The 16,242-nt window shown below is 46.9% G+C and overlaps 1 protein-coding gene and 1 long non-coding RNA gene across 2 annotated transcripts in view; one reads left to right on the top strand and one right to left on the bottom strand.

Annotated features, from left to right (window-relative positions):
* The first annotated feature begins 1,890 nt into the window (after positions 1-1,890).
* The window catches only part of LOC130115938 (uncharacterized), a 34,198-nt gene continuing 19,846 nt past the window's right edge, over positions 1,891-16,242 (top strand). The window contains exons 1-2 of the long non-coding RNA XR_008810526.1: positions 1,891-1,934; positions 12,557-12,645. This is a non-coding gene — a long non-coding RNA (uncharacterized LOC130115938). The remainder of the gene's footprint in view (positions 1,935-12,556; positions 12,646-16,242) is intronic.
* The window catches only part of cadm2b (cell adhesion molecule 2b), a 36,362-nt gene continuing 32,626 nt past the window's right edge, over positions 12,507-16,242 (bottom strand). Inside the window, exons 8-9 of the mRNA XM_056283823.1 lie at positions 12,775-12,897; positions 12,507-12,625 (exon numbers count right to left, since the gene is read on the bottom strand). Of these exons, the coding sequence (XP_056139798.1) occupies positions 12,507-12,625; positions 12,775-12,897 (242 nt within the window). The remainder of the gene's footprint in view (positions 12,626-12,774; positions 12,898-16,242) is intronic.

Below are 16,242 nucleotides of genomic sequence, written 5' to 3'. Positions count from 1 at the left end.
GAAGTGTGCAGATCCTCAGAAGTCTCTTCGGAGCGCGGGAAGAACAAGCGCGAGGGCGCGCTTCCGGGGAGGGTGACGACTGTAAACTACTAATAAGACACGTTAGCCCCTAGCTAACGGGTCTGACCCTTTAGTCGAGCGGTTAGTGACGTCGCCTTGTGGTGCAGGACACCCCGTATCGAATCCCGCACCGGGCAAGAAAGTAACCGGTTACATTAGCGCATCGCCTGTCAACTTGACGAGGGCCGCCGCATTTCTACAGACACACAACGAGCCGGTGAGGACAAACAGGGATCCGTTATCACGGATCGTGGACTGTATTACATTGTGTGGGGCACGTGAGCTAGCTCTGCGGGGGTCCGACGAATCCCCGACTTCACGCCAGGGGGCGTGTTTCTGGACCTCTTGGCCGGTTCTCTTTTTCGGATAGCCAGTTAGCCGATCACCTGTCGGACACACAGGTTGCCGAGAACACGCCTCAGACGAGCCACAATGAGTTGCTGGATTGTGTGTTGGCTGTTTATGCACAAAAACTGGCTGATGAAACGTCGCAGGCGCCATTTGCGGCTGTGCAAGCTGACGGGACAGCCGACGTGGCAGGTGTACGCCGTTCAGGGAACAATCCGAGAACAATCTTCAGAGCACTTTCCCTGAAACATCACACAAATACCCCCCCTGACATCTGCAGAGCCAGAGAGGTGTTTCAGTACACTTAAGAGGATCCAGTCACTCCCCCGAAGCGCTACGGGACAGGGTAGGCTGCGCCTGCACGCCCTGGCTGTGCTGTCTGCTGAGCGGGCCTTCAGCCAGAAATCCCCGGACTTCAGTGACGTGGTGATGAACCCGTTTGCATCCCGGAAAGGTCGTCGATGTGAGCTTCTCTTCAAATAAGGTAGGCCCAAGCCTGTAGACCTCTTAAAAGACCACCAGACACGTTTAGCTGTCCTGTCTACACATTGCTTGTGCTGCGCTTACCAGATTGTTGTGTTCGGGACATGCTTGGCACAATGTGTTGCAAAACAGCTGTGGTAAAAACAGTTGCAGGATTTACTGGCAGTCGTTTCAGTTGGGACACGTTTTGTTGTGCGTCCTTGGGTGAGCCCTTTTCTGACATTGTAGGCTACGTGATTCTGCATTCTGGTCTATCATGAATCATATCATCCCATCACTCTTGCATATGTTGTTCTTGTTAAAAACGCCACGTGCTAAAGTGTGGAGAAAAATAGTCAAATGATGTGTGTGTGTTTTTTGGCATCAGGCCTTATACTTCTCCGTAGTGTTGTTGTAGAGCACTTGGTGTGACGAGGTATATAGCACCATTGCTCTAACTTGGTATCTCAGATGTTGTGTTGCTGCAGTGTGAACTATAGATGGTATACTATATTTGTTAGCCCACCCACCCAATGTCGCCACCAGCCGTCACTGTATGTGTGTGTGTATATATATATATATATATATATATATATATATTGTGTTGCTGCAGTGTGAACTATAGATGGTATACTATATTTGTTAGCCCACCCACCCAATGTCGCCACCAGCCGTCACTGTATGTGTGTGTGTGTGTGTGTGTGTGTGTGTGTGTGTGTGTGTATATATATATATATATATATATAGTAACGTGCATGGATAAGTAGACACGTTGGCCCTTGGCTAACGGGTTGGACCCTTTAGTCGACTAGTTAACGTTGTCGCTTGCGGAGTGGGAGACACGGGTTCGTGCCCCAGCTGTGGCGACGGTCTCCCAGACTGCCCCCCGAATTCGCTACAATATCTATATATACATATATATAGATAGATAGATATCAATTCCAGGTTGTCAGCCATTGTCTATGAATGTCTTGTTTCAGTAGCTGATTTCTCCTTCTCATCAGGTTGCCCTGGTTCCCCAAAACCTGACGCGGACCTTGTTGACCCGGGCTGTGTCTGAGCCGGTATGACCCTATTCATGTTACTCTCACTCATATCCTAGGTAGCTGGCTTGTATAGCATTAGGAGTCTAAGCCACGGACTCTTGCTGGATACTTTTCCCAACTGGGGTTTGAATCCCGTATAAGTATAAAAAAAGGGGTCTGGAAAAGAGCCCCAAGTTCTGGCAAGGAAAGATGACATTCTTACTAACTGAGCTATCCGGCTGCGATGGATCGACTGAGGCTGGGGTCTACCACACCAGACAAGACCCAAGGTGCAGGCTGTGCAACGATGCCCCTGAGACAGTCCAGCACATAGTAGCAGGGAGTAAAATGCTAGCTGGATAGGGCATCCGGGTGGCGTGGCGGTCTATTCCGTTGCCCACCAACACGGGGATCGCCGGTTCGATCCCCGTGTTACTTACGACTTGGTCAGGCGTCCTTGCAGACACAATTGGCCCTGTCTGCAGGTGGGAAGCCGGATATGGTTATGTGTCTTGGTCGCTGCACTAGTGCCTCCTCTGGTTGGGGCACCTGTTCGGAAGGGTGGAGGAACTGGGGGGGACACATACCCACATCCGGCTTCCCACCCGCAGACACGGCCAATTGACTCCGTGCATAACTGTAGTCCACTGCCTTCCGGTTTCTACTGCAGCAGTCATACCAGTTTCCTGTTTGTTGGCATGTGCTATTGACAATGGCATATTTTTCGCAATGCCTGGTAGATTTGCCATGGCTAAATGTCAACGTCATGCACAGAACTGTTGACAAACTTTCACTTGCACCTACCAGCAAACAGGTCTATTGCCATTGTCAATAGCACACGCCAACAAACAGGAAACTGGTATGACCGCTGCAGTAGAAACCGGAAGTCAGTGGACTACAGTTATGCACAGAGCCGATCGTGTCTGTCGGGACGCCCGACCAAGCTGGAGGTAACGCGGGGATTCGAGCCGGCGATCCCCGTGTTGGTAGGCAACGGAATAGATCGCTATGCTACCCAGATGCCCCACAATATGCTTATACCAGACATTTCAGAGAGCTGGAATTTACCTCTGCGATTAACACCGTTACCGAGAAAGTTGTGTTTGCCATCTGCCCTACTTCCCTTAACACAAGCACACCATTATTGGGGTTACAGGGAGGGACCGAGGGGGGGGTGAACTCGCATTAACCTCTCTTTACCTGTAAACTTCGCTGGGACTCTGTGTGAAATCTGCTCGCCTGCCGGTCAGCGGCTGGCTTCTCTTACGACGGCATCTGGGAAATCTCTCGCCTTAGGCCGCAGTTATCACAATAAGTCCTGTCCATGTTAATTTCCCCAAGACTTCTTGTCAGCATTTCAGTTGCAGTGTGCTTTCAGTCAACACAGCGTAGATCTGGCGAGCCTACGCAGGGCTGCAGACGTGTCCTATTTGAGGGTCCAGCTGCCGAAACAAAAGTGTGTGTGTGTGTGTGTGTGTGTGTGCGTGTGCGTGTGTGTGTGCGTGCATAAGCTTCTTTGTGATAACCCAGGGTAAATGAATGGCATTAAATTGACCTGCTGTAGATGCAGTCTGAATATAGTAGATTAGACTTGGAAAGTTTCGGCCGTGCTGCTTTGTAATGTGTTGTTAGCACTACTTGGCCCAACTCCTTATCGCTCCACTGTAGCAGAAAGTAATGGCTCGGAGGACAGGAAATAGGATCTGCAGTTAGCTGGTGTGGGACATACAGCTTGGCGAAAGACCGCGGCTATCTGTTATCCCTTGTTCTTGAAGCCTATTTTGCCAACTCGTTTTAAAACACTCTTACTCTAAACTTAATTCAAAGATGATTTTGCTGGTATTTTTCTTTTCCTCTTGATTTTAGACAATAACCCATTTCTGTGGGTCTACTGAACTGGCGATGCATATAATTGAATTAGTTGTGAACGTCATGGTAAGGTATTTCGACACATGGATGGATCTCATCGTGTCTCTATAGCTGGCAATCATTCATAGAGCTAAGCGGTTATGAATCGCATTGTTTGGAATAACTTGAAGCCACAAAGCTGTGCAAAAGGGTTCGATAGTCTTATGGCGGAGAGCTTTAAAGCTTGCTCAGAAATCTTTGTAGTACTGGAAAACCCCCTATGGAGTGTCCATTTATGTTTTATCTGATCACAGTTTTCATATCCTATGCATATTATCATTCAGAAATATGAATAGTTTTTGGCATTTGGCCAAGAAAACTTTGTTTGTTGCGCATGTTTATGACTTGTGCCACAAGTCGGATTGTTTAGGCAATATATTGTGATACATTGTATTGAGATGGAAAAGCATACTATGTATCTTTTAGTTATAAATCTGTATTCAGATGGGAAAGCATACTATGTATCTTTTAGCTATAAAACAAGTTTGTGCAACTTCAGAAGGGAGGTTGGAGAATTCCACCCAAATATGATAAATGTGTTTGCATAAGTGGTTGATTATGACTATAGTCATAATCAACCACTTATGTAAAATGTCACCCCCCCAAACACAACCAATAGTTTTTTTTCAGTTAATCAACAGTAAGTTTCTTCATATTGCAGTAAAATATGCATACACACACATACATATTGAGCTGATGCACCAATATGCTAATATGGTCAAGAAATATGTGCTAAAAATATGAACAATATATTAATTTGTACCCAGTACTATAAATCCAGCATTGATTTAGCTATTACAATTTTCAATTTTACCAAATTAAACCAGATAATCGAAGCGATTAAAACACCGTCAGTTGTGTTTGCAAGCACTGCCGTGTAAAAACTTCATCTGGTGGCTCTTTGGGATTCTGGACCTTCTCTCCTGATGACCTCTCAAGGTGAACTCTTGTATCGCTGCCCACCCCATGAATACTAAATATGGCTGAATTAAACATTTTCTCTCTTCTCACCACTATTTAATCAGTTGTCTTGCCGAGCTGACTGTTTGGAGTAATCCCTGAGGTGCACCGCCATACTGACGGGCATCATACAGATGACCGGCACGGTGCTCTAAAAGTATTCACATTCCCTCGGTCCCAGTGGGCCCTCCTGTCATTTAGTATTTGAGTGCTATGGGGACTACAATGCTATAAATCAAGAACGTTTCTGTGCCACGTACTTGCCGTGGACATGTCACCTCTCGCACGCGGCGTTTTCCTGAGGCGGTGTATAATCGTGGTGTGTGATTCATCGTCGCAAAAATACTGGCGTATTCAAATGTCTGCGGATTTACAGTGTGCCTCCCTGAAGTGCCTGTGTTTGCAAACGGATCAGGACTAGGATTTGATCCTCTCCCAGGGATATTTCTCAATATGGTATCATTATTCATCTTACAAAAACGACAAAATGTCACATTGGCACATTCATTAGATAGAACATAAGCCGCGCTCGCCTCTGTAAATCACGCTAAAAGGACGACCGGGTAGCATGGCGGTCTATTCCGTTGCTGTTGATCGTCGGTTCGAACCCCTGTGTTACCTCCGGCTCGGTCGGGCGTCCGTGGGAAGCCGGATGTTGGGTACGTGTCCTGGTTACTGCACTAGCGCCTCCTCTGGTCGGTCAGTTCGGGACTGGGGGGGGGGGGGTAGTGTGATACTCCCACGTGCTACGTCCCCCTGGTGAAACTCCTCACTGTCAGGTGAAAAGAAACAGCTGGCGACTCCACACGTATCGGAGGAGGCATGTGGTAGTCTGCAGCCCTCCCCGGCTCAGCTGAGGGGGTGGAGCAGCGACCGGGACGGCTCGGAAGAGTGGGGTAATTGGCTGGATACAATTGGGGAGGGAAAAAGAGTCACTCTTTCCATTTAGTTTCTAGATTTAAAAAAAAAAATCGCTGTTGCGTAAGTCGTGTTAACATTTTCCACCATGGCGACGTTAGTGGATGGAACATCAGTCTCGCAGTCGCTAATACTCGGTCCCAACTTTAATGACGTCTCCGCTGAATTGCATGGCCCCATCTCAGATGCTCCGATACAAACAGATGGCACGCTATCTTTTGCATACCTTATGCCACAGGTGCTCCGCTTTCCCCCGGAAGACTACCCAAGACGACGCTTCTCCTCATGTAGTCTCCTGGGCTGCCGTGATTCGAAATCCAGCCGAACAAGGCACAAGAAGTTTGTTTTAATTAGACCTAAAACATGATACGGAATAAATCAAATGGCGGACAGGCAATCCCAGGGTAGGTTATTTAAGGATACGCCGTTGGACCGTGCGAGTCGGCGTGGATGAATGGGCTTGGCGTGCGGCGCTGTGGCCTTATTTCTCTCATCAATCCGCGGGACCGCGTGCGGCCTGATTCACACAGGCGGAGAGCCCTCGTGCAGCAAACAAGGGAGCCATGTCTGACTAGACACATTCATCTAGCCTAATGGCATGGTGATGCATCCGGCGGGATACGCGAGCTCATGTTCTCTCTTCCAGATCATTTGACTCCTCCTAACCTCCACAAGGCCCTGTCACAGTTGGATGTGTGACTGATCCATTTAATCTCATCAAATATGATTAGGCAAAACACATCTCAAGGTAATGTCCTACAGCTCTCCGATTCACCAGCGGTACGGATGAGGCATGGATGTTGGCGCCGTTATTCAGAAGGCGCCATAGAACGCTTAGCTACCCCGCGTCCCACCTTTATTTGGTCTGATAGTAAGCCGCGTAAATATTAAGAATCAAGTCGACCTCTTCCAAACCTGCCTGTTGTGGCGGCGCCAACAAATCCAACGCGGCCTATTCTGAGTGTGCCCGCGGCGCGGTTCGTTATAATCACCAGATTTCCGTCAGATTGCATCCATTGCCGAGGTGCCGCCGGTGTCGTAAACACGCGGGCATGGCTCCTTCGTATTGTGCCTGAGAATGAGCTGTCAATCTACCGCAAGACAAAATGGCTTATCCGAACAGCCTAACCCCAGTCTTCCAAGGGCGGCGGTAGCGCACTTTGTGCTCAAGCTTATGGGAAAAAAAGAAAAAGAATTTCATCTTCCACTGTCTGCACGTTGCACCTTGTCTTTGGGTAAAGAGTAATGATTACAAGAACAATCTCCCACATCCTACCTGTCCTGCATGGCAGGCACAGAAATGATGATGATGAAGACACCAAATACACAGACGACCTTGGACAGGCTTTTAGATGGTGGGTGCGATTGCGTTCTTCTCCTAAGTGTGCGTTTTGAAGAATGGGTGTGTGGGTTACGCTACAGTTTCACTAATGCCTTTCACGACGTGAAATTAGAAAACATGATCCAGAAAGGGAACAGTCACCATTCGCTTCTCTTCGGGACAAGTTTAAGGGCAGAATGTACAGTATTTGCTTTGCAGTACCAACTGTACGCATCTCTGAAATCCCTTTATCCTTTTATTTCCCCAGCAAATCACTCAGTGGATTACACAAAGCAATTAACATGCTTGAATAGTGAAAACAAGGGGAATTACTGTTATTTCCACATAAAATACTGCGCTAATCCAAGAGCCGGTGTTTGCATTGGGGTTGGAGGGTTTTTCGTGCATCGTCACACAATAGCTCATGCACTTGTCACTAATCTACAGAAGACGAGCCGTATGTCGGGAAGAAAGAAGAAGAAAACAAGACTTTGTTGACTGGTCCCGTCCAACTCAACGTAAAAACGTTGCTTTTGAGTCAGTCTGGGTGCTGCTGCAGAACACCCGCAGCAACGCTCTGCCAGACCGCTGTGACAAAAACAACGGAAGGAAGCCAGTGTTTCTCCCAGAGAGACCGGCGTCCCATTAACCCGAGAACGGATTTGATTAACATTTCTACCGAAAAACCACAACTACGCTGTAATCGTAGTTTTTAAGAGTAATGATGCTTCTGGTTTTTGTTTTTTTAAGTTATCGAATTATCCCTTAAGGTTTCGCTGGAGACTTCTGTTTTGCCATGATAAGGACTTTTGGTGAGCTAGGGGATGCCGCCTGCGGGGAAAAGCAGAGATCATCTTTGTCCGGTCCGATAAGGCGTGCGCGGCCTTCTCGGAGAGGTCATGCTGGGATTGTTGCCCTGTCCGGGCGAGACCTCCCCCCGTTTCAAGGGTAAAGAGAAAATCCCTTTCTCTCAACTCGCTGTTTACTAATATGCAGGCGTGTTTCCTTCTCAATAACCAATTACTAAATTAGGATGGATTCTTAATATTATTTTCCGCGAGGCATTACTCAAGATAGTCTGTCTCAATTTACTTAGCCTAATGGAGCACAAAGCCTTTCATAAAGGGAAGGAGTCTGATGCCCAGAGCTGATGTTTGTTTGAATTGGCTGGGTTATTTGTGGTAATGATTATGAAGTGGGGACGGGGAACTGTATCTGCACGGGCGGGAGTGAGATGTTGCGTGGGTTCGGGCAGATGGCCGGCTGGACAGTGTGTTGATAATGACAGCATTAGTCTGCTGGGGAGCAACATTATGCTCAAGGTCAATGAGAGCTGAAGAATGGGGCGTCATGAAGACTTGGGGGGGCCCCGTGCCCCGCTTTCTCCCCAGGCAACTGGAAAGAGACGGCTCCCGGATGGGAATATCCTGTGTACCTGACCAGTTGCTGTAAAAAAACTGGACGTTATCCATGTCAACGAAGTGGAGATACAACACAATGCGTATGCCTTGGCATTTAAATTTTTTTGGACCCCCCCCCCCTCCCCTTTTTTTCTCCCCAATTGTACCTGGCCTATTACCCCACTCTTCCAAGCCATCCCGGTCACTGCTCCACCCCCTCTGCTGTTCCAGGGAGGGCTGCAGACTACCACGTGCCTCCTCCGATACATGTGGAGTCGCCAGCCACTTCCTTTCACCTGACAATGAGGAGTTTTGCCAGAGGGACACCCTTATTTACCACTTTAATGCAGTTTTTTTTTAAATGCAGCACTTCAAAATAGTCCGTATATAATTACATTTATCATGATATAGGATGAATAATGCCTCCAGTAGTTGGCTGTAAATAATTTTTTCACTTCATAAAAAAAACAGTGTTTCCATCCATCCATTATCCAAACTGCTTATCCTGCTTTCAGGGTCGCAGGGATGCCGGAGCCTATCCCAGAAATCATTTGGGGGCAGGCGGGGAGACACCCTGGACAGGCCACCAGGCCATCACCTCTCCCTCAATGCTGAGAAAACAGAGGAGATAATTGTTGATTTTAGGAAGTCCAAAACAGTCCAGACACCAGTTTACATCAACGGTGTCCCTGTTGAAACTGTGAACAACTTCAGATTTTTAGGCATTCAGATCTGACTCCTCCTGGTCTCTAAACACCAGTTGTGTCATTAAGAGGCCCCAACAGAGACTATCCTTTCTGAGATGTCTTTAAAAGACTCAGAATGTCCACAAAACCCCTGGCCAGTGTCTATCAGACCTCCAAAGAGAGCGTCTTTACTGGATGCATGCTGGTGTGGTTTGGCAACCTGACTGAACAGGACCACAAACAACTGAGGACAATAAAAACGGCCTCAAACTTCACAGGAGCAACACTGCCACATCTTCAGGACATGTACCCCACCCGCTGCAGAAGAAAGGCCATAAGTATGATGGAGGACACCAGCCACCCAGCACATGGTCTGTTCTCCCTCCTTCCTTCAAGACAACGCTTACAGAGCATCAGAGATCAGACCAGCCGCCTCAAAGGCAGTTTTTACCCCCAGGTGGTCAGACTAATGAACAACAGGCTCCTTAAATAACTTTCATTGATTTATTATTTTGTGGGATTTCTGATTTGTTTTGGTTATTTATTATGTCATTATATATATATAGTCTGGCGGCCTGTCCAGGGTGTCTCCCCACCTGCCGCCCAATGACTGCTGGGATAGGCTCCAGCATCCCCGCGACGCTGAGAGCAGGATAAGCGGTTCACATAATGGATGGATGGATATGTAGTTTTAAGGGCTGAGAGAGCCAGGGCCCCATGCATTTCATTGCATTGGAAGCTACATGGTACGTTTATATGTATGTGACAAAGTGAAACTTGACTTGATTTGAAGTCCATACATCACCGTGATGGAGAAAGGATTCAGGACTCAAGTCTTCATTTAGTCGCGTTGTTTTTTTTACATTTTCTCCTCAATTGTATCCGGCAAATTACCCCACTCTTCTGAGCCGTCCCGGTCGCTGCTCCACCCCCTCTGCCGATCCGGGGAGGGCTGCAGACTACCACATGCTTCCTCCGATACATGTGGAGTCGTCAGCTGCTTCTTTTCACCTGACAGTGAGGAGTTTCACCAGGGGGACGTAGCGCGTCCCCCCCAGCCCCCCCCCCGGTTCCCCCTCCCCCCTGAATAGGCACCCCAACCGACCAGAGGCGCTAGTGCAGCGAGCAGGACACATACCCACATCCGGTTTCCCACTCGCAGACACAGCCGATTGTGTCTGTAGGGACGCCCGACCAAGCCGGAGGTAACACGGGACGCCATGCCACCCAGACGCCCCAGTCACCCTGTTTTAAATATGTTATTGTGCTATTTTACTGGTTGTGTGCACAGTCACAGTGCTGTCTATGAATCTGTAACTACCAACTTAAAGTTCACCACACATAGATGATCAGCACAAGCCTGTTGTTACTATGACATCCAAATGCAGGTTATTATTTTTCCTATAGTGTTGTATCGCTGTACATATGCCAAGTGCCTAACTTGTTGAAGGACTGAGGAAGACTACGCAGGGCGTTCGGCTGCTCACGTCAGCGGTGCATTATTGAACGAGGTAGCTCAGCTCCTCAAAGAAGCAGTCATAGCAACGGAGATTATTAAGTTGTTCATGTTTTAATCCACACTTTTTATCTTTACAGTGGCATAGTTGAAAAATGAATTTTTCAATACAGAGAAGAGAAAGCAAACCTCACACATCCCCCATAGAAAGCAAAGTAATTACAGCGATTTAAACTTTGTACAAAATGAGTTATTTATAGCCTATATTTAATGAATGGAATAACATGGATGAGCTTTGGCAACGTGGTCGGATGTCTGGGTATGGGGACTATGTACACTGAGAGGGTGTTTGATTTACCGACATGTCATTGTACTGTTTGCAGCAAACTCAAAGGCCATAACGGTGATTTCTTGTAGTTTTATGATGGAAATTCTTCACTAATTTAAAAAATAAAATGAAAAGTTCATGTCAGACAACTACTTTAGTTATGACGACAATAATATCAATCAATATAGGATAATATAATAAATGTCAGTCAACCATGATAATAAATACATATATCTTGACCAGAATTTTTTTTTTTTTACATTTAACTTAATTAGCTAGAATCCCTGAATGAAGAATTCTTTAAAGGCAAGAACAAAATCTCAGTAAAGTGACAGAAGGCGATATGATAGGAAATTAAAAAGCTGTAACCAGCGCTCCTCTTTTTTTTTTTTTTTTACCAAAATTGAATACTTACAGATTTTACACATGCCATAAGGCAAAACAATCTCTGGCTTGCCATAGATATAAGGCGAAATAAAAAATAAATAAACAAACAAAAAAGACATATGGAATGCTTTCGATAGATGGACTGTATAGGCTAATATACAAATTTTAATGTATCAGGGATCCCAAGATTCACCAATATTGTTCACCAATAATCACATTATAGCAAAGTAATTTACAGCGATATCAACACATTGAGCATAGTGGATCTAGAACGTTAACATAAATAATGAGCCCGCACGAGGCCCCACTCGTTCAGTTTGCACTACCCCTCCATTCTTCCGTGAAATAATAGCAGAACAAATCAAATTTACTGGGCTGTGACAACAACTGCTAGTCTTTTTGTAAAACTCGGGATGTGTCGGAGACCGTTTCTCTACCCAGACACACGCCGAATCCTGAGACGATAAACAGTTGGTGTGTTCTCTCTGTTAGTCCTCGGACTTTGTGCTTTATATTTCTAACTTGCCGCCTGTTGTTCCAAATCAAAGACATGAGTTGGAAATAAAGAAAAAAAAGAGAAGCGAGTGAAATCAACGCGTAAATTCACAGACGAGGCTGAGGGAATTATTTATTCTAGAGACCATCGCAGCGATTGTGCTTTATCGGGCTCTGTTTTGTTTTTTTTTGTCGTCTCGTCTGCTCCTTGTGATTTTTCTAATCGTGTGTAAGTAAGCGGGTGGTGGGCTCCGCGTCCCTCACGCCCTCGAGCGCAGACAAAGACCCGCGTCTCTCAGATGTTAATGTTGGACACGTCGATGCGTTTTAACGTATTCTTGCAAAGCAACAGTGTTAGCGAAGCTAAGGTTTTCCGGCTTGAGCTGAAGCATGTTTCTTGTGGCTTCCTGATGGAAAAATCTGCAAAAAGGTATACAACAGGTACAGTGAGGAGAACAGAGAAATGAAAATACCTGTGACAAGGGGGGAAAAGAAAAAAAGATTGTGCAGTATTTGGGTACTGTAAGACAAAGTGTTACTCATGGTATGTATACATGTAGAAAGTTGATGACAACAAAAGAGAAGGCATTATCGTCAACGATAGCATGACAACCAAGGCTAACCTACAGCGAGCTTTTTTGGAGAGGACAAAGTAAAAATGGCCAAGATGCTGTACCAGTGTGTTCAGTCAGTCTAAAATTGCTTGCTTGCTGTCAAAAGTCGTCATGAGAGAAAGGTGCAGAATAACAGGTCTAAATAAAGTACTCTTTTTTTTCCTCTGCATGCACATGGTTTCCCTCAGCGTTGATGATAGCTGTGTCTGCATCGGGGGCGTCCTCTGCTCCTTTGGCCTCGTGTGTTAAATACGTCCCTGTTTGAACCACAGACATGGTAAGTCCACACACACACACACAAAACACATTTTTAGCAGTGTGAAGGACTGAACATTTGTATGAATGCAGAAATGTATTCAAACCGAGACGGTCCTTATTTGAGGCAGATGAAAGTGGCCCGACTTACCTTTATGTCTGGCTAGATATCGTCCAAGAACTATTATCAGACATAAGGTGATAAAGACCACCACAGCAACAACGCCCCCGATTAAAGCATGGTCGGGTCCATGCTGTCCTAAAGCATTGGGATCTGGACAGACAGAGAAGGGCAGTCAGAGAGAGAGAGAGAGAGAGTGAAAAAGACAGGAAAAGTGGGTCAAGTAATACTATAAATTCTCTAAACAGTACCATTCAGTGTTAGATAGTCACAAAAGAGCAATTACATCATTTTACTCGTTTTGTTACTTTTTTTGGGGGGGGGGTTCCCCCCTTTTTCTCCCCAATTGTATTTAGCCAATCACCCTACTCTACAAGTCATCCCGGTCGCTGCTCCACTCTCTCTGCCGATCCAGGGAGGGCTGCAGACTACCACATGCCTCCTCTGATACATGTGGAGTCGCCAGCTGCTTCTTTTCACCTGTCAGTGAGGAGTTTCACCAGGGGGATGTAGCACGTGGGAGGATCACGCTATTCCCCCCCAGTTCCCCCTCCCCTCCAAACAGGCGCCCCAACCGACCAGACGAGGCGCTAGTGCAGCGACCAGGACACATACCCACATCCGGCTTCCCACCCGTAGACATGGCCAATTGTGTCTGTAGGGACGCCCGACCAAGCCGGAGGTAACAAGGGGATTCGAACTGCCGATTCCCGTGTTGGTAGGCAACGGAATAGACCGCTACGCTACCCGGACACCTCTCGTTTTGTTACTCTATCTGTGAGACACAGATGACGTTCCAGCTTTCACATTTTTGTAAAATGAACAGGGCATCCAAGAATTATTTTTAAAAAGCAGCACTTTGACGCCTCTGTGTTGAAATAAATAAACAGTGTACTGGGATGTACATGATCCCTGTATAGCTTTACAGCATGGTCGTAGACCTGCCTTAGCAAGACAGGGGAAAGTAGCAGAAACAGAAATGTGCCACAGTTAATCAACAAGGAAATTTAAATTTTTTTGGGGGGGGGGATTGTACCCGGCCAATAGCCACTCTTCTGAGCCGTCTCGGTCACTGCTCCACCCCCTCTGCCGATCTGAGGGAGTGCTGCAGACTACCACATGCCTCCTCCGATACATGTGGAGTCGCCAGCTGCTTCTTTTCACCTGACAGTGAGGAGTTTTACCAGGGGGACGTAGCGTGTGGGAGGATCACGCCATTCCCCTCCCCCCAGAACAGGCGCTAGTGCAGCGACCAGGACACATACCCACATCCGGCTTCCCACCCACAGACATTTCCAATTGTGTTTTTAGGCACATCCGACCAAGCCGGAGGTAACGCAGGGATTTGAACCAATGATCCCCGTGTTGGTAGGCAACGGAATAGACCGCTACGCTACCCGGACGCTTGGAAATTTAATTTACAGGAAACGCTGCCGATAACTCTCCTTCATTCTGTTGGGCCATAGCCACTATACTCACATTGTTTTAGTGTTTTGCCCTTGCTTAGTGTGGCCTCTGAGGTTCAAGTCTTCCAGCATTATTTAACCTGAGCCGTCCTCTGGGCCGACAGTGTGCCGTGGGTTTCCCAACACGAAGCATGCTTCTTTTTTTTTTGTCTGCCGTATAATAAACCTTAAGTGGCCCTGTCTTTACTGTGCACCTTGTGTGCTCTCATTATCTCAAGTTGATGAATTGCTGTGGATCGTGCTCAGTTTTGCAAAGTGACCCCGGGCGGGGGAAAAAGGGCAGGTACGCTCCGACAGAACTTATTTTACCCCTCAGCCTTTGAAAATGTTTGCAACACACAAACAAAGAAGAAGCTGTGGAAAATGCAGGTCGTTTAGGCTCATGCAAAGTAGACCCACCCGGGGTTATTTTATCAACACTGAAATGCAGGCAGTCCGGCTTTATACCCAACAACCGTCATGCTACAACAGCTGAGAAGTACAAAGTGCGGATTTTCTTCCCCCTTAAGTCGATTTTAAGGTTGGATTTGTGTGGACACGTGGATCTGTTGAAGTGGTGATTCCACTCTCACCCAGAGTCAAAAGCTGCGCACACCCGCCGCACGATGCTTTCACAAACGAAATGTACTATAACTGCAGCACAGCTTGTCCTTTAACGAACTTCCTTGTTATGACTTTCCCTAAAGGGAGCATAAATGTCTGATTAAGTGCTCTACAGCCATCCATCAAAACACTTTAGCTTTGAAACACCAAATGCGCTAAATACCCACATGCCCCCACCAGCACTGACAATCACCACCGTTGAAAAAAGGACTTTGAAAAAGAATTCAGGCAAAAGCTGCAGCTTCAACGTATATTTCATTACACACCGCTGTGTGGGTGGATATTTGAATACAGTTCTTGCAAAGAACACACCACACTACTAGAACCCATACTCACACAAGCGGAGGCAAACTATACAAACTTAAGCAGCACATTGTGGCATCAATGAGTCCATGTTAGTCTGACGTATATCAGTTCAATTTGGTGTGTGCCCCCCCCCCCATTTTTTTTCCTCCCCAATTGTACTTGGCCAATCACCCCGCTCTCTGAGCCGTCCCGGTCGCTGCTCGTCCCCCTCTGCTGATCCGGGGAGGGCTGCAGACTACCACATGCCTCCTCCGATACATGTGGAGTCGCCAGCCGCTTCTTTTCACCTGACAGTGAGGAGTTTAGCCAGTTTTAGCGCATGGGAGGATCACGCTATCCCCCCCCCCCCCGAACAGGCGCCCCGACTGACCAGAGGAGGCGCTAGTGCAGCGACCAGGACACATACCCACATCCGGCTTCCCACCCAATTGTGTCCATAGGGACGCCCGATCAAGCCGGAGGTAACACGGGGATTCGAACCGGTGATCCCCGTGTTGGTAGGCAACGGAATAGACGGCTATGCCACCCGGACGCCTGGCGTGTGGCTAATTTAACAAGATGTGAAATGTTGGAACCAAATTTCCCTCAGCCCCGGTATTGAGCCACAGATACTTAAAACTTGGTGAGAAAATGCAGTTCAAAAACAATACACAATCAGCATTCAAACTAAAACGTTTAGAAACTATAACGATGCTCCGCATGTCGACAAATCCATAAGCAAGTGATTGGGGCGATGTTGTCGAGCCATATTTCCTATAAGAAAGTCCGTGTGTGGTCACAATACTAAGTAAACTGTTTGCACTTGCAATCTGTGATATTCCTACCCATCACTGCAGAAATCACATGATGATGAATACATACATATATATATATATTTACACATGTCCACCTTGTCAAAGCTATGATCTCAAGTACTAGTTTACCCGCGGGCCATGTAATTTCATTCACTGTGCAAAGGAAAATCAGCCAAAAAATATTTTGTTGCCAATGAAACATTAAGACCGAAGAAAAAAAAAGAGCGTTTTGGTGTTAGCGGCATTTGCGTGCACACATGGAGATGGTTTTGCTCATGCTGGGTGATGCGGCCACGATGTACAAACCCCCTGCAGCATCCCACACTGAA

This window comes from Lampris incognitus, chromosome 7 (genome assembly GCF_029633865.1).
Source record: "Lampris incognitus isolate fLamInc1 chromosome 7, fLamInc1.hap2, whole genome shotgun sequence".
Taxonomy (NCBI): Eukaryota; Metazoa; Chordata; class Actinopteri; order Lampriformes; family Lampridae; genus Lampris; species Lampris incognitus.
The sequence above is the reverse complement of the archived record's forward strand: the minus strand, read 5'-3'. Positions and strand labels throughout refer to the sequence as shown.